General features: G+C 28.3%; 2 protein-coding genes across 3 annotated transcripts in view; both read left to right on the top strand.

The window, feature by feature from the left end:
• The window catches only part of LOC100202791 (protein-associating with the carboxyl-terminal domain of ezrin), a 49,760-nt gene extending 47,099 nt beyond the window's left edge, over positions 1-2,661 (top strand). Inside the window, exons 14-16 of the mRNA XM_065791183.1 lie at positions 1,684-1,805; positions 1,884-2,411; positions 2,487-2,661. Coding sequence (XP_065647255.1) covers positions 1,684-1,805; positions 1,884-2,411; positions 2,487-2,531 — 695 coding nt within the window. The 3' untranslated portion in view covers positions 2,532-2,661. The remainder of the gene's footprint in view (positions 1-1,683; positions 1,806-1,883; positions 2,412-2,486) is intronic.
• Positions 2,662-4,936: 2,275 nt separating this feature from the next.
• Positions 4,937-19,565, top strand: part of LOC100215825 (kxDL motif-containing protein 1) — a 17,237-nt gene continuing 2,608 nt past the window's right edge. For both annotated transcript variants that reach the window (XM_065791185.1, XM_065791184.1), the window contains exons 1-3: positions 4,937-5,055; positions 5,210-5,344; positions 5,519-5,671. In XM_065791185.1, the coding sequence (XP_065647257.1) occupies positions 5,241-5,344; positions 5,519-5,671 (257 nt within the window). In that variant the 5' untranslated portion in view covers positions 4,937-5,055; positions 5,210-5,240. The remainder of the gene's footprint in view (positions 5,056-5,209; positions 5,345-5,518; positions 5,672-19,565) is intronic.

The raw sequence follows: 19,565 nt of genomic DNA, 5'->3' as shown, positions 1-19,565 counted from the left end.
TTGCCATTTCATTTTTAGTGGTCAGAAAATGCCACATTAATTGGTTGGGTTACATGGACTGAATTTGCTAGAAGGAATATGAGCCTGGCATCATTGTTTTTGCACAGTCTAACTGATTTCATGGGTAGATGTAATGCCAAATTGTCTTTGATAAGAAATTTCTTTCCTTCAAATTTTTCAAAATACTGGAGGGCCACTGTTAAAACCCAATCCTCAAAGCGAAGCGAATCAAACCAAGTCTGCATCTTGTTATATCATACTGTTTTAAATCCTCCTTCTGTTCAGCATTGATGCAATTGTAGAGCTTTATACATAAAGTAATAATGTGGTGCCATCTGAAGCAGCTAAAAATGTGACAGATATGGACACCTTCAAGAGAATTGAAAATTCTTTCTTGATATTTTGTCCCTTTCCTAGTTATAATTTTATGTTTTCCTGGGGCAACTATTGTCATAGTTCACAATATTTAAAAAAGGTTTTTTAATTTCTTTGACAGTTCCTCAAAGTAAGTACTTATTATTTCAGGTGTTACTCCAGCTCTCGAACGGGTAATGTTTTGACACATTCTGACAGCCAACTTGTCCTTGTGTTGTATATAAAATCATTACTATGAATATTTTCAATTAATTCCTATATATATTTTGCCACTTCAATCTAAAAACTCCTTGAGTAGGAGTCTTAGTGTGATAAAGTCAATAGGGTACCCCATTCACTACAAATCTGGAGCCGGTCTACAAATAACTGTTCTTCTTCAGAGCTTAATGCAATTTGTCCACCAGATTTTTCCTCTTTTTCAGCACTATATAATCTGCAATGATGTAAAACATGATTTCCATAGCTTTTTGTAAGCCATACCACTTGCCAGGTCAGATATAGCAATTTTAATAGTTTCAGGACTGTGTTTTTTAAATCCTGTCCCAACAATAGGTTTGTATTTTTGTTGCATATTAACAATAATCCTAAAAATCAAACTTGGTTAGTTAGGCCTACCTAACAAAGGTACAGGAACAAACAGAAAAGATTAATTTATTAGAATTTCAAGTAAAGCATATAGAAAACTAATGAAATAGAATGTTTTGTTGGGTTAGTGCAAACACTTTAAAAGTTGCTACTTATTTTTTATCTCACAAAGCTTGAGAACATAATCTTAAAAGATAAAAATTTATCAAAAATTAGTATTTTAAACAGGGGTAAAACCTAATATTAATTTTAAAAGTAGCTTTTAAATGGTTTTTTACATATCTGCGTTTTACATATCTGTGTTTACACCATTTTTACATATATGCATAGTATAGAATTTGACTTAATAAGTTTAAAGTAGGTACAAATGTGTAGGTACAAATTACAGCAAAATAAAATTGTTAAACTGAATAGAACATTAACTGGCTGTCTAGCTAAATAAAATAAATATTAGTTTGAAGTGACGTTATGTTTATGTTTGAACATAAATAATATAATAACTATATAACTGTTACAGAAATTTTTTATTTACATTGTATAATAATTTTGTTTCTACTCACCCCATTTTAGAGTATTTAATATTTATAGTATAATGGTAGAATTTTTTATTTATTTTATTAAGTATGAGTTTCCTCAAATTTTTATTAAAATAAACTTTTGAATAATGATTTATTGAAAGGTATTTCATTATTTTAAATTGCACATAATTTTATTATTTCTTAGCCACTGAAATTGAAGGAGGTGAAACTGCTAAAACTGAAGGTAATAAAAATGAAACTGCTAGTGGTAATCAATCAGATCCAGATTGGGAAGGTTTTGAAGAATTTTCAAGCAGCGGATCTGATGTATATGAAATATTATATAATGTAATACAATATTATTTTTACTTGTCATCTTAAACTGTTCTTTTTTAACTGATTTAGTCAAGAGAAGAGGACAAAAGAGATCCTCGAACAGAAGATCTTACCGACAATAATTGGAATTGGGATAATGATAACCAAAAAAAAAATACTAAAATGAATCATCTTAATTCAACTGATATAAGTTCTAAATCAAGTCATCATAATAATGCTTTAACACCAACTTCAAAACTATTACTAAGCAACCAGTTACAGCCAGACAGTTCTTTTACAGAGTTGTCATTACAGCTTGATTCTTTTCACTCACCAAATATTATTGAGAACAATGTCAATATTCAAACTGTGCAAACAAAGTCTGAAAAAAATACTTTTAAAAAGAATACTACAACAAATAATAATTCAATAAAAGAAAAGAATCTTAAAAAAGATTTAGGAAGTGAGTTTGACATCCAAGTGTTAAATAAACTGGCAGAACCAGATTATTTTGTTGATATGGTTCCAAATTTTAAAAATGAAATAAAAACTGTAGTTATTGATATAAATACTGTTCCAACTGTTAGTTCGAAATTTGCTGTTACTGAGATACTTCAGGTAGATGTTCTTTTTCTATACATCTGCAAATTTTTGTTGCAATTTTTTGTTTGAATGATTTTTATTTTGTTTTAGGATGAACCAACTGCTTGGGATGACGATGGATGGGGAAGTGAATAGCTATAGATTTTTTTTTTTCTTATTAAATTAAGAGTGTAATTTTTTATTATTTTTTTGTTTGTCATAATTATTAATTTATTTTTGATTGTAAATAAATTTTATTGATCACAATGAAAAGATTTTAACAAAATTGTTTAGGTTTTGATTTCTAAATGTATTTCTAAATAACCTGGATTATTACTGTAATTTTAAAAGATTATTTTTTTAGTTTAAAATACATACATACATATATACATACACACACAGCCCTCGGAATTAGGAAAAATGAGGTTGGCAATAAATTGCAGACCTTAAACAGTTAAAGGGCAACATCAGGTCAGCAAAAAAAATTTGACATTAAGGAGTTACCATAAAACATAGTAACTTTAAGCTTGAAAATTAGGTCGGCATTGCCTAATGTTGACCCTAATTCTGAGGGCTGCATACATACATACATACATATTTGTGAAAAATATAACAGATATATATTACATATTTACATATTATTTTGGGCAACTTCTAGTTTCTATTTCTAAATGGGTTAAATTAAAGTTGATTTAAATATATAAATTTTAGTCTTATTTAAGAACATATTTGCGGAGAAACTAATTCCTTTTATTGAGCATGGTGATTTTTAAGTTATTTTTTTCCTAAGATTTGTTACAAGGCAATTTTCATCAAAATATGCAAAAGTTGTTAAAAAATTTAATTTTATAAATTCCTTAAATCAAATACCAAAAAATTTTGAATTCTGGTATATGATTTCGATATGAATATGCCCTGATATAAGATTTTATACATTTTATAAAAATTTTAATTCAATTTGCTTTATAACTATTTTAGTTCAATTTATAACTATTTAAAATAGTTAATGTAAAATAATAGCAATAATAATAACAATTATTAGATGGACTCTAAGATTTATGCTAGTTTTTAACTATCAGATAGTACTCTATGACTTGATTGTATTAAAAAGATACAATCTATACTTTTTTTATTATCCACATTATTACCTGTTTTTTAACACAAATAAAACACTGTAATTTTAGGAAAATTAAGTATTTATTAACTCTTAGAAAAAATTAAAATTATTGCAATCAAATTATTTTGTTGATCCATCTTAAGCCACAATTACTGCTATTTATTTTGTTGATCCATCTTAAGCCACAATTACTGCTTTTATTCTGTCTGGCATGCTGCCAATACAAAGCTGCACTGTCTTCTGCATTTAACGATAATGATTCCACACATAAATAATCTTTTTCAAGAATTGTGTTTTTTGTTTTTTTTGCGCCACTTTACCAACTACTATGGAAGTGGCTGCATCAGCTACCACCCATTTTCAATAGGCTTTATAACTGGGCTATTACCCAGCCAATCTAACAAAGGATATTTTGCTCTTTTAAAAAGCTTTATCAGACCATGTTATGTGGCAAGGAGCTCCATCTTGTTTGGCTCACTTCCAATGCTTTGCTTTCATTGTAGCTATCAATTTGTGTTTTACAGCCACTTTTCCAGCAGGCCACTTTTCCGACAGGCCAGCAGAGCCAAAAATTTAATTAATTTAAATTAATTTTTTAATATATTCACATCATGTAATTTTATCAGTTTTGTGGTTGCAAATCTGTTTATCAGGCAAATTTTCTTAAAACATCTTACCTTGGAGTAAAAAAAAAGATTTTTGCCATATCTTTTGTTTCCGGTTCAATTTTTCTCCTAAAATTTTTTTTAACCATCAAGCGCTAATTTCAGAAACTGTCAATTTTTAAGATATTTTGTTTGAAATTATTATAGCATTAATGAGGGCCTTTACTTCAACCTTTTTATGTGTTGCAAGATCGCTTTTTTTTTTACCCATAATCAAATGTTCCAATTGATTATTAGGACACTGCACACAAAATAAACAAGTATCTGTGTAGTAAAAACTGGAAATCAAATAAACACAGCACACAAAGCTATAACAGCATATCTACAACTAACTTGAACAGTTTGTACTTGTTTATGTTCTATTAATTATCTATTAATTCGTTAACATTTTGATGCCATATATTTTATATATATTATAATAAATACAAATTTAAAGTACTAAACAAACTTCCTGAATAAAAAATTCCTGATAAAAATAAAAAATCATTACACCAATATTATATATTAACTTATTGCATATAATCTCATGCAAAATAAACAAACAATAAAATAAAAATAAAAAAACAAGTCTTTATTAAAAAACTACGTCTAATAATTTGTACAGGTTCAATTTTAATCGTTTTGTATATTTGATATAAATGTTTTAATACAATATATAATAATAATACAATTTTTTTATGTTTTTAAAAATAGTTTTATAAGTTATATTTATATGACTGGTATTATATATTAAAAGAAAAGAATATATAATTGTTGTAATGTATTTAAGATATTTTTTTAGTATCAATTATTATAATTAAGAATTATTTGTTACCAAGTTGGAAAGCATTAAATCGATGAATACATTTGCTTTGAATGGATGAGATTTTTTTGTTTTGCTTGATTGTTCGATCTTAAGGTTCTATGTTATTTAATTTTATTTTTGCTTTTAAATGTAACTAAAAAATAACTTTTTTTTTACTGTTTATGTTTTTTGAAGTTGACAAAGCTTATAGCTGTTTTTCTAACAAGTTTATTGAACAGATGTTTTTAATTCTAAACTTTTGATTTAGTTTTTGGAAATATACATCTGGTGTGCTAAAGATGGATTTGAATAAAGGTTATCAACATAATGAGCTTATATCACTTTTAAATGGTTTGACACAATCCAAAAACACAAGTGGTATTATATCAACTCAAAAATCCACGTAACTTTTTTTATAATTTGTTTTTATTTTTTAGAAAATCTTTTCAAATAAAGCTAGTAAAATATTTATTTTTATGTTTTTAAGAAAAATTTTTAAAGACAGTAAAAAAAATTTTTTTTTTTTTTAAGTTTTTTATAAAAATTTTGAAATAAAGTAAAATATTTTATTTTTTAGATTAAATCAGTATGAAGAGACAAATGAGATGATGCGTCAATTTTTAAACCTCTCCGATACCACTTATAAAAAGCTTTCAGTAAGCTATGCTACACATATAAAGACATTAAATAATCTTCAAAAAGATTTAGAACTAACATTTAAAAAAATTAGGTAACAGTGTCTGGTTTTACTTTATGTTTATTTTGAGTGAGTTTGGGTGAGATTGGTTTAACACACAATTTTTTACAATGCTGTCGCATTTATAAATTTGTGTGGCATGACCACACAAATTTATAAATTTGTGTGGCATGACCACACAAACTTATAAATTTGTGTGGTCATGCCACAATTTATAAATTTCCTACACTTAATAGCAGGTGTAATTTTTTTATATTTAACTAATTTCACAAATAAAGAAAAAGGTAAGATACCTCATTGTAATCTTGTTAACTTTTTAATAGTTATAATTATTATTTGATTATTTTTGTATTATAATTGTGATTTTTGTCTTTTTAACTAGTCACACAGCATAGACACAAATAAAAGAAAAGGAGAAAAATCTCCAAAGATAAAGGAAAAAGAGAGATACAAGCTTCAAATAATTATTAATAGTTATAATTATTTGATTATTTTATTTAAAAAGACTTTCAGAAAAAAACTCAAAACTCAAAGTTGCAATAGTTGATTTTTTTTTTTTTTTTTTGTGCATAATATTTATGAATTTTAAATAATTTGTCACAAAGATTTTGAATATATATTACCCAGGTAAAAGTTTTACTTGTATAATACTCAGGTAAAAATTTGATGATAATATTGAAAAATAGTGTTTTGGTGACATCAAATTGTTTGTTTGTCTGAATTTCAATCCCATGACCAATTGTGTTTTCAAAGAAATTCAATGTCTTCGCTATGTTTGTCCAAATATCAATTCCATAATTCCATGTGCTGCTGAAAAAAAAATTTTAGAACACAAACTTAATGCTATTAGAATGATAGATCTGATCAAAGTGTTAGTGAAAAAATGGATGGATATTGTTAAAATATAAGAATAATATTTTAACAATTTTAGTTTTAACATTACACTTACTTAAGTTCTGCTTTTTTACACCATGTATTCAAGTCCTACTTTTTTACACACTGTGAATTCTAAGTCCTACTTTAGGTTTTTTAAGCAAATTTAATAACTCATTCACTGAATTCAATAGTATAAATCTCTTTGGAAAAAACAAATCAAATGTATACAAAAACATATTGACTAACTAAAGGTTTACATAAAAAATCTTATTTCTAAATAAAAACTTGGTCAAATTGTAAATGCAACCACCAAGTCCATCCACATCTTTGAAAGCACTAGAAGGCTTTAACTTTAAAAGCACTAGAACAAAAGTTTTTAGTTGAAAACCTAAAAATATCAGAATTTAAAATTGTATTAAATATTGTTTATTATAATTTATAATACTATTGCAACATGAGCCAAGTTAGTTGCACAAGGATAAAAGTCAGAAAAATGGTATTAGACAAATACAAGTAGAAAAACCATCTATGACAACAGTATTCCATATAAAGATGAATAAGAGGTTCATTAAGGTAGAGAATAAAATCAGGAGTAAAAAAATGGCAACCACTATAAAGAGAGAAAACTTTGGCAGATAATAACTTTGAAATGGATTGTATATATGGTTTCCATAAGAGGTCAGTAATGAATGATCATTGGAGATGTTAAGTAGAGGATCAAATAAAAATGTCATTTATCAATATACAAATAAGTATTGTATTATACATATATATTATTATGTATTATATATATATGTATATATATATATATATATATATATATATATATTATTATGTATTTTATATATATATATATATATATATAACATATATATATATATATATATATATATACATATATATATATATATATATATATATATATATATATATATATATATATATATAACATATATATGTATATATAACATGTATATATATATATATAACATATATATATATATATATATATATATATATATATATATATATATATATATAACATGTATATATAATATATATACATATATATGTAATATATATAATATTTATATATACATATATATAAATATAACATATATATATATATATATATATATATATATATATATATATATATATATATATATATATATATATATATATATATACAGTCATGGACAAAAGTTTGCGACCACTGCATTTTTTTACAAAAAACACTTAAAATTTAGAAAAACAATTACTAAATTATAAATCAGTACATATATTTCGAATGTTTATTCACACTATACAGGTTAAACAGTATGTCTATTCATATTTTAGTATTTACAATGAAATCCTTTATTTTTGAGAATATTTTCAATACGTCCTGGCATCGATTCACACAGTTTCTTGCAATAGTCTGGCGTAATCTCCTGCACCTACACGCGTTTAATCCAGTTGATGAGTCATCTTCAGAACTTGGGCTATGTACAGCAATCTTCTGCTTCATTACAGTCCAAACATTCTCAATAGTATTGAGATCTGGACTGTTGCCTGGCCAAGGTTCCAGTAGCGGGATGTTTTCAGAACGCAGCCAGTCCTTAACAGCCTTGGTATCATGACAAGGTGCGCCATCATGCTGGAAATGAGTGATGCCATGTATTGGTACAAATGGTGGCAGCTTATCCATCAGTATACTCAAGTAAACAGCACCATTGATCGTTGTATTTTTAGGCATAATCCAAATGCCGGCACAACAGCTACCAGAGACTGCTCCCCAAACCATAACTTTTGGAGCCTGTTTGACTGTTGGTATAACGTACTTTGGATTATGCCTCTGATTTGAGTAGAATTGCGTGAATGTTGTCTCATCTGAAAACATCACTTGTTTCCACTGGGCGGTTTCCACTGCCTGTACTTCTGACAAAACGCTATGCGATCACGAATATTCTTTGGTGAAAGCTTCGGCTTCCGTGTTGGTCGGTATGATTTCAAGCCTGCATCAAATAATTGTCTGTGTATTGTCTGACTGTTTGGTTTCTTGGATGGTGATCCCGGCAGTTTGCCTCTAATGGCACTTGAGGATGCTCTTAGTGATTTTTTTGCTGCTTTTATTATAGTATTATCCATACGGTTGCTTGTAACCTTGTAATCCCGGGCGCCCAGTGCGTGAACGGGATTTAAAACTTTTCAGCTCTTGATTTCTCTTAACAGTAGCTACAACAGTGGAATGTGAAATACCGAGCTTTTTGGCTATCTGTCTTATAGAAATGTTCTCTTTGTACAAAATAACGACCTGAGCTCGCTTTTCAGATGTCAGTTCTTTACCGCATACCATTTTAACTAGTACTGGTTCAAATAAGGTCTCCGTAATATAAAATGTTCCAAAATATTTCAGTTATATCTGAAAATAAACATGTAAACATCAATTTTAGACTCTAATTGACAATTAGCACAAATTGGTACAAAATTGTAGCACTAAAGTAGCCCAAAAGCAATTCAGAGTAGAATACATTAAAAAATATGCGAAAATTGCAGTGGTCGCAAACTTTTCTCCATGACTGTATATATATCAACTTAATTCTCCGCGCAGGGGCCTTGTTCGTCGAGGTTCGTGTTTCGGAGTTATAGAGTTGAGAGAGGGTTATAACCACTATTGAGTAGCCTCCTCATCTGGAGTGGCCTTCATGGCCTTGAGGAGGTGAATAACAAAAAAACAAAAAAAAATATGTATATATATATATATTTGTATGTATGTATATATATATATATATAAATATATATATATATATATATATATATATATATATATATATATATATATATATATATATATATATATATATATACACATACACATACACACACAGTGAGAACAGAATTTAATTAATTAGAATAATTTTTCTATAAAAATAATACCTTTGAATAAAAATTATTCATGCATTAATTATAAAGAATTTTTTTTTTGTGAAACTTTTTATTTGTTAAAAAAACCTTCAAATTTTTTCTTTACGCTTTTGATTTTCGTGATTAGGAATTTTGAACTAAAAGAAAGGGAATAAAAACATTTGCACATAAAATAATTGTACAAAAAAAAGTGTTACAGTTAAAAGCTAAGTATAAATACCAGTTTATTAAAATAAATGAGAAACTGTGTCAAGTTTTTATATTTTATTAATATACTTGAATATTTAGTTGGTCCTCATTTTGTTTTAATTACATCTAACAAGCATTTTGACATTGATTCAACTAGACATTTGATTTAATTATTGTCAATTTTAGACCATGATTTAGCAACAACTTTTTTCAAATCTTTTTTTGTAAATGATCTATTAATAATTATTTATCTAATAAAGTCCATAAATATTCTATTGGATTCAAATCAATGGCTCTTTGAAGGCCATTCTAATATGTTTATGTTGCTTTTATCAAATAAGGTTTTAGTTTTTTTAGCAATGTGTTTCGAATCATTGTCTTGTAACAAAAAACTGTTTCCCAATTCCTAAGATTTTTAGCAAATTTAAAATTTTGTTTCAATTTATTTTTGTACAAATCAGCATTCATAGTTTCATCAATAAATTCTAGTTTATCAATACCATTTCATGCCATACAACCCCATAACATTACCCTTCCACCGTCATGTTTAACTGTTTCTTTTGTGCAACTTAAATGAAAAACTTTACTCCTCTTTTACTAAATTCTTGGTGCACCATCAGATTTTTTCTTAAACATGGATTGATCAGAACAAAGAACTTTTTTCTAAAATGATAGTGACATTAAATAATCCTTTTTTGCTAAATTCATTTCTCTCTTCATATGATTTTTTGTTAATAATGGTTTTTTACGAGCCATACGTCCACTGAAACCTGCTTTATGAATGCGATTTCTGATGTTAGTGGAATTGTGTTTCCTGTTAATTTTTTTAGATGTTTGCTATATTTTTTGCAGTTTCAAACCAATTTTTTTTTATCATTTTAAAAATTTCTCTATCATCTCTTGTAGTTGTCTTCAGCTTTCATCCTTGCCCGGTACCAATTTAAAATGTTTCATATTGTTGGTACAAATGCATTTTCTTATACTTTTACTGAAAGGTTATAAATAAGTAATAGTCATAATAAATTGAAAAAAAAGTTTTCAGTTATTTCAATACTATTTAGTTTTAGCAAAATAAAATACAAAAATTTCTTTGTACGATTAACTTCTGTTTTCACTGTATAATATATATATATATATATATATATATATATATATATATATATATATATATATATATATATATATATATATATCAGGCCTTGTTACGAGATTTCGCTGCGTAGCAAAAACGCTTAACGCATTTCTAAGTAACTCAACTCTTCAAATATATTTTGCATCGTTAGAAGTTATATTGCGTCACTCGCGTCTTTTCAAGTACCGCATTGTAATTAAAGTTATTTTATTAACGCGTTAAAAGTCATACAAACAGTTTGTTTTTTTCTCACTATAACAAAAGTTACAAATAAAATCTAACTTATTTAAAAAATCATTTTTATTATTTTTTCCAAATATGAACTAAATTTTATTTTGAAAAAAATATTTTTTTCATGAAGCGTAAAATAATGTTTATTTTATGATTATACAGTTGATTTTTGGTTATTTTATTAACTGTTAATAAATTTTTGCTTATTTAATATGTGAACTCATTTTAATGTTTTTAAACAAGAAAGAGTTTTTTTGTTGTTGTTTATCAGTTACCGTTAACATATTCGCGATCATAATTTATTTTCATAAATTAAACGAACGTCATTAAAACTTTACGTTAACAATAAACAAAATATCTTATTAATAAAATATTTCATCAAAATAAATCGTGCATTTTTTAAACTTTTATGACTAAAAATAAATTTTATATTTAAAAGGAATTTATATATTTAATTTCTTAAGATAAAACTTTAAACACTTAATTTTTTTTAACTAATTTTTAACAACAAAAAAATTATTTAACAAACTTTCTTTAACAAAAAATCTATTAGTTTACAATTGCGGTTAGATGCTTTTACTTATGACTTTATTTCTTCAGAATAAACGTCACGTTAACAACAATCAAAAGATAATTTAAATATTCTAAAAGATGTAAGTTTTTGCGTAGCGCAAAACTGCTGAGCGCGTAGGCAAATCGCCTTTTCGCAAGCAAAATGCGAGCTGCGTAACGCTTCTTAACAAGGCCTGATATATATATATATATATATATATATATATATATATATATATATATATATATATATATATATATATATATATATATATATATATATATATATATATAGTTCGTTTCCTGCCACATCCCTGGTAGTACTGCGCTCAAATTTAATTGACCAGAATGCGAGTCAGGCTATTTGTCAGTCGATATAGCAGCACTCTGTTGTGAGTCAGGTTATTTGTCAGCCAATATAGCAGCATTTTGTTGTGAGTCAGGCTATAAGATAGTCGATGTAGCAACATGACTATCTTATAGCCTATATTCAGAATGTTTTAAAAACATTCAGAATGTTTTTAAAACATTCTTAAAGTTTTAAAAACATTCTGAATGTTTTTAAAACATTCTTAAAGTTTTAAAAACATTCTGAATGTTTTTAACAATATAAACAATGTTTTTATTTTTTTTAATAAAATGTTTTTATTTTTTTACTGTAAATCGTGCGCGGAGTGTTGCTACATCGACTATCTTATAGCCTGACTTACAACAAAATGCTGCTATATTGGCTGACAAATAACCTGACTCGCAACAGAGTGCTGCTATATCAACTGACAAATAGCCTGACTCGCAATGGAGTGCTGCTATATCTACTATCTTTTAGCTTGACTCGCAAGGGAGTGTTGCTACATCGACTGAGGGTTTGGTTGGGGCAGGCAGTCTATCAATTAATAAAAAAAAAAATTCTGGTCTTGCATTTTAATTTTTACTTTTTGTCAACAAAATACGGAAAAACTTTCTGACACAGTTAAGAGTTCTATATATATATATATGTATATATATATATGTATATATATATATATATATATATATATATATATATATATATATATATATATATATGGTTTTTTGTGTTTTATAGTTTTTGGTACTTTATTCATTTTTTTAGATTACTTTATTCATTTTGGTACTTTATTCATTTTTACATACTTGATTCATTTTCTTCAGACTTTCTTTAGTTTGAAGAACTTGACTCAAAGCATATATATATATATATATATATATATATATATATATATATATATATATATATATATATATATATATATATATATATATATATATATATATATATATATATATATATTTATATATTTATATATACGTACATATATATATATATCTATCTATATATGTATGTATGTATGTGTGTATATATATATATATATATACAGTCGTCCCCCGGTTAACGAACCCCCCTGTTAGCGAACTTTCGGTTAACGAACCGAAAGTTTGCCCAAAATCCTCCCCCGGTTAACGAACCGGAACTCGGTTAACGAACCGGAACTCGGTTAACGAACCGGGACCGCCAAATGGCGTGCACACGCGCGTGAAGGTCGGGCGCGCGGTCCAGCATTTCCCCCTCAGTTTTGTGAGTGTCATGGAAGCCTGGGAGGTGAATGGTTGTGCTGGGTGTGCTTTTGTTGTTTCATTTTTTTCTTTTCTTGTTTCACTAATATTTTTCATGCATTTTTGTGCTTTTTTCTAGGTTTTTTTCCCACTTGCGATTTTTTCGATTTTGCGATTTTTCAAAATGTCGAACCCTGCGAAAAAAAGCAGAAAAGTTTTCACTCTTGAAGAGAAAAAGACAATCATTCAAAGAGTGCAAAAAGGTGAAAAGCAAAGTGACCTGGCTAAGGAGTTTGGTGTGAATAAATCAACCATTTTTTGATAAGCAATGTTCATGTTCAATTTTTAGTTTTTTCTAAAACTTTGACAAGCAATTTTCATGCACAATTTCAATTTGTTTCAATTTTTAAAAGTGCATAAATCTCAGGTTTCAATCATTTCACCTTTGCCTATTTTATTTATCAAGTTGGACAATTTTTTGAATTTTTTCCCCCATTATTTCGGCAAAATCCACCAATTAAAAATTTTTTAATGGCGGCCTATGGGAAAACGCGTTTCGGTTAACGAACTTTTCGGATAACGAACTAGTTCGTACTCCGAATTAAGTTCGTTAACCGGGGGACGACTGTATATATATATATATATATATATATATATATATATATATATATATATATATATATATATATATATATATATATATATATATATATATATGCTTTGAGTCAAGTTCTTCAAACTAAAGAAAGTCTGAAGAAAATAAATCAAGTATGTAAAAATGAATAAAGTACCAAAATGAATAAAGTAATCTAAAAAAATGAATAAAGTACCAAAAACTATAAAACACAAAAAACCATCATCATTACCAAGTTCTCTAAACCTATCATTCACTAATATTCATGGTCTTCGAAGTAACTTTTCTTCTGTTGAGTCTTATCTCTTGCAAAGTTCACCAGACCTACTTGCTTTTTGAGAGACTAATTTAAGTTCAGCTGCCTCATCTTGTGATCCTAGTGTTGATGGTTATCTTCCTTTAATTTGTAAAGACTCCAATAGTCACATGCTTGGCCTGGGCATTTACATACGTAAGAATTCACCCATTTGTTGTGAAACTAGGTTTGAATCCATTCGTTTAGCACCACTTCACTCTATTGCCTTTCTCTTTGATCTATATCTCTCTCATTCATCTCAAGACTGCACTCTTTTTAATGTTATTTCTGATCATATTGACCAAGCCCTCTCTCTTTATCCATCAGCTAATATATTTGTTGTCTGTGACTTTAATGCTCACCACTCTGAATGGCGTGTCAGTGATTCTGCAGGCATTAAAGCCCACAACTTTTGCCTTTCTCAATCCCTAACTCAAATAGTCAACTTTCCAACTCGCTTTCCTGACAACCCGAATCATTTACCTTCTCTACTCCACTTATGTCTTGTTTCTGATCCTAGTCAGTGCCCAGTTTCTCCACATTCACCCTCAGGTGCTTCTGATCACAGTTTGATCTCTCTAAAACTAATATCTCATTCCTCTTCATCACCGAATCCCCCTATTATCGAACCTCTTACAACTACAGTAAAGCTGACTGGGATTCTTTCCGTGATTTTCTTCATGATGGCCCTTGGGTAGAAATCTTTTGTCTTCCTGTCGACAAATGTGCTTCTTACATAACTTCGTGGATTCAGGCAGACATGGAATCTTTTATTCCCTCTCGACAAATCCAGGTCAAGCCTCACTCTCCTCCATGGTTTTCTTCACACTGTGCTGCTGCAATTGCCAATCGAAACCGTTACTTCCATATAACTGATAGGTTTTATCGTGCATTAGTTAAAGGTGGAGAGGTTAAGGCCATCGCTCTTGACATTTCAAAAGCTTTTGATAAAGTTTGGCATGCTGGTCTTCTCCATAAGCTTTCTTCTTATGGTGTATCTGGCAATATCTTTGAGATTATTGAATCCTTCCTTTCCAATCGTAATAAAAAAGTTGTCGTCAATGAACAGCACTCTTCTTCTTATTCTGTCACTTCAGGGGTTCCTCAAGGTTCTATCATTGGCCCTATACTTTTTTAATTTACATTAATGATCTTCCAGATATTCTCAAATGTAAGGTGCCATTGTTTGCTGATGATACTACCATTTATTCTTGTCATGATAAGAAACCAACACGCTCTGATTGCTTGGAGAGGGCATTTGAGCTTGAAAAATATCTCACTTCTGCTACAGCATGGGGCTTACAGTAGCTGGTTAACTTTAATTCAGATAAAACTCAATTTTTTTAAGCCAATCGTTATCGCAATAATTTAGATCTTCCTATATTTATGAAAGATGATGTACTCGATGGGTCATCTACTCTTCATCTTCTAGGATTAACTTTTATTTCCAACCTTTCTTGGAAGCCATATATCAAATCGGTTGGAAAATTAGCATCTGCTAAGGTTGCATCTCTTTATCGAGCTCGTAACTTTCTTGCTTCGGGTTCTATTCTCTATCTCTATAAATCTCAAATCCGGCCTTGTATGGAATACTGTTGCCATATCTGGGGCGGATCTTCCAATGATGCCCTTTCTCTTTTAGACAAGGTGCAAAAATGCATTGTAAACATAGTTGGACCTGCTCTTGCAGCCAACCTCCAACCATTATCACATCGTCGTAATGTTGCTTCTCTTTCTCTTTTCTTCAAATACTATAATGGGCACTGCTCTAAAGAGCTAGCGTCTCTTGTGCCATCTACTAAAATTTATTCTCGTGTTACTCGTCATTCAATTAAGTCTCATCGTTTTTCTGTGACTGTTCCTAAGTGCTCCAAAAACGCTTATTCGTCTAGGTTTTTTCCTCAAACATCAGCTCTTTGGAATTTGTTTCCTTCATCTTGCTTTCCTGATTCATATAATTTGCAATCCTTTAAGTCGTTCGTCAATCGTTATCTTGCTCTACAACCTTCATCTTTTTTCTTTCAGTAACTTCCAACTTTAATTAGTGGCTGCTTGCAGCTTTGTTGGAAGCGAAGATGTTAAATATATATATATATATATATATATATATATATATATATATATATATATATATATATATATATATATATATGTATATATAAACATATATCTATATATATTATATATATATATGTATATATATATGTGTGTGTGTATATATATGTGTATATATATATATATATATATATATGTGTATATATATATAAATATATATATATACATATATATATATATATTTATATATATATATATATATATATATATATATATTTATATATATATATATATATATATGTATATATATATGTATATAGATATATATATACATATATATATTTGTATATATATGTATATTTATACATATATATATATATATATATATATATATATATATATATATATATATATATATATATATATACACACTAGCGTGCAAAAGTCTTTGGTCAGTATGTGAATTATCTATAGAAAAAAGTTTTGCTTATTCATTTTAACAATTTACTAATACAATATAACTATTACATTTTCTTAATGATATTTTAAATCTATAAAAATTTTGTTTTACTAAATAACAGATATACACAACTTTTACTTAGAATTTATTTTTGCCAATATGACCACTTTTAGCGTAGATGACAGTCTTACAGAGCATTTGGCATTTGAGAAAGTAACTTTTTAAACGTTTCACAACTTAAATTTTTCCTGGCATCTTGAATACATATCTAGAAACTATTTATTTTAGTTGTGCACATTATGCATACTCTTCTTTTCAGCTCATTCCATAGTTTCTCTATAAGTTTATATCAGTTGATTGTTGAGGCCAAAAATATGATTTTAAGCATTTTCTGCTTTTTTTCTTCTTCAAATAGTTTGAAAATATTTAAGAAGTATGCTTAGGGTAATTGTCTTGTTGAAAGATAAACCAATATTATATCTTCTGGTTTGTAGCACAGCAATATATCGACTAGACCACATGTTCACATGAGAAAGACATGTTCACATGAGAAAACAGTAAATATCTCTATAATACTGAGTATGATGAATGACTTTAGCATGCTAGTGTATATATATTTTGTTTATTCAGAAATCAATAATACTTATTACAAGTTTAGTCCATGAAGAATAAAATGTTTTCAAAATCGGTTGAAAAAGAGTTAATTATGCTTGATGGTAAAGCATTTCACGCTTCAACTATGCAGTATGTGAAGAACTTATCTTTTATGAAACAGTTCTTGACTAATGACTTAGTAAGTCTTAGGTTGTTGCCACAAAGGTTATACCGGGAGAGCATTTGCACGTAAACTTAAGGCACAGCAAACTTAATCTTTTCAACACCATGCGCAATCTTATATTGCTGAATTAAATCATTTCTAACTTGTCTGTCTTCAAGTTTGGTTAGGCCTAGAATTATTAGCCTTTCTCTGTATAATTTGTGTTTGATCTCTGTGATCAGCTTCATTGCATGTTCAGAATACTTTTGAGTGCTTTGATGTCACTTTACATGTAGTGATCGCGATTCGATCGCAAGTTTGAGGTGTGGTCTAACATACGTTTTGTAAAGCACTTTCCAAAGTATGAGACCTCTGCTTTGGAAAGATTTCTTCTTTGGAAAGCCAACCAAATACCTGGTTTGCTCTTGCAGTCGCTGCTTCAACTTGATGCTTGACTTTCAAGTCTTCTTAAATAACAATGAAAAATGAAATAGATCACATTCAGCTGAAGTTGTAACCAGTTCATCTTGTCTTATTCCCGTATGATTAGTCATTGTTCAGACATGCTCTGATTTGTTGGAGCAACCTACCTGCATGCATTTACATTTGTCCGAGTTAAAGAGTATTAGCCACTTTTTAGACCATTCTATTTTTATTGTCGATTTTTAGCTGGAGATGTGTTTTTTCCTTCTCTGTCTTAATAACACCTCGTATTTTACTGTTCTCAGCATATATCTTGATGTGGTAAGCTATGTCATCCGGTAAGTCATTTATGTAGAGGATAAAGAGCAAGCGGTCCTAGCACTGATACCTGAGGCACTCAAGGATCTGTGCTAGGACCGTTGGTGGTGAATCATGAAGCATTGCTAAAACATAAATTGGTGTTTTAGTAGTGCTTCATGGTTCGCTCATGAATGAAACTCTCCATTATTTTGCACTGTATTGATGTTAGTGATACCAGTCTGTAGTTGGAGTGCTTTTTCCTACCGGTCTTGAAGATAGCTGTTAAATTTGACAGTTTCCATATTTTAAATACATTGCCTTCAGAGAGAGACTTGTAGTAGATCATTGCTAATGGTACAGAAATTGCAGCAGCCCAATTTCAAAAAATGCAAGAATGTATTTTGTTTTAGCCTTTAGATTTTGTTTTGATTTGCTCTTCTAGATTTCTCTGTACAGCTGCTTGCGTGATTGTGATATCAATTAAATCACTTTGTGCTTGCATTTGATTTCTGAAATTTGACATTTGATCTAGAGGTTCAGCAACAAATAGTTATTAAGTAAATGTGAAATTTCTGTTATACTTGTAGTTATTTTTCCAGCATCATTTTTGAGTAATTTTACCGTTTCATTTTCCTTTTGCTTATGCTTAACTTGGTTATAAAGTCATTTTGGGTCATAGTTGAAGCATGCTGCAATTTATTCGTGCTGAGATAGCATTATAGTTTGCTCTAATCCATATGTACTTTTTTTCATTGTTGTCTGTGATTCAGTCATTGTTTGTTACAAATGAACCAATAATAAAACAATGTGATTTGCCTGCTGGTGTGTAATCTATTGAGTGACCTTTATGTAGTTCAATGATTCAGTCTGGTTCATTCCTGATAAGTAAGTTGAGTATGTTGTTGGCTCTTCTTCTCTTTTTCTTCTATAATTATGGAAAGTTGCCATTTGTGAAATGAAGTTCATGTTTAGACATTTTTGGAATATCATATCACTTTGATGCTCATTTTGTACATGGGCAACTTTTGCTGATGCGCCATCCAAGTCAAATTATTTTTACATCATGTAACTAAAGCTGAAGTCTCTGTAGATTAACATGGATGATAGGCTTGGACAGGAATGGCTTGCAATCACACGCTATAACTGACCATGCTTACTATTTTTTTTCTTTATAAATTGACCATAGCTGTTTTAATGTTTTTACAATTTAAACGCAATGAAAAAATTATTACGTTATGAATAACTTTTAAGTTGATCTAAAGTTTTTAATTTACGCGAAGGCATTAAATAAAATGATAAATTAATTATAATGATCGTTTAAAATAAATTCATTTTATGTAAATTAAATATTTAAATTTTTTTAAGTAGACATGTATTTTTTATGATAAATTTAAACATAAATTTAAAGATAAATTTAAACTATTTTTCCATGACTTTCTTAAAATCTTTCAAAAGATTATTTTTTTAAGTTACTTAAAATTATGAATAAGTTAAATTTAAATCTTCCAGTTGCAATGGAATAATTTAATTGCTTTATTTTTTTT

The sequence above is a fragment of the Hydra vulgaris genome, chromosome 02, assembly GCF_038396675.1.
Source record: "Hydra vulgaris chromosome 02, alternate assembly HydraT2T_AEP".
Taxonomy (NCBI): Eukaryota; Metazoa; Cnidaria; class Hydrozoa; order Anthoathecata; family Hydridae; genus Hydra; species Hydra vulgaris.
The sequence above is the reverse complement of the archived record's forward strand: the minus strand, read 5'-3'. Positions and strand labels throughout refer to the sequence as shown.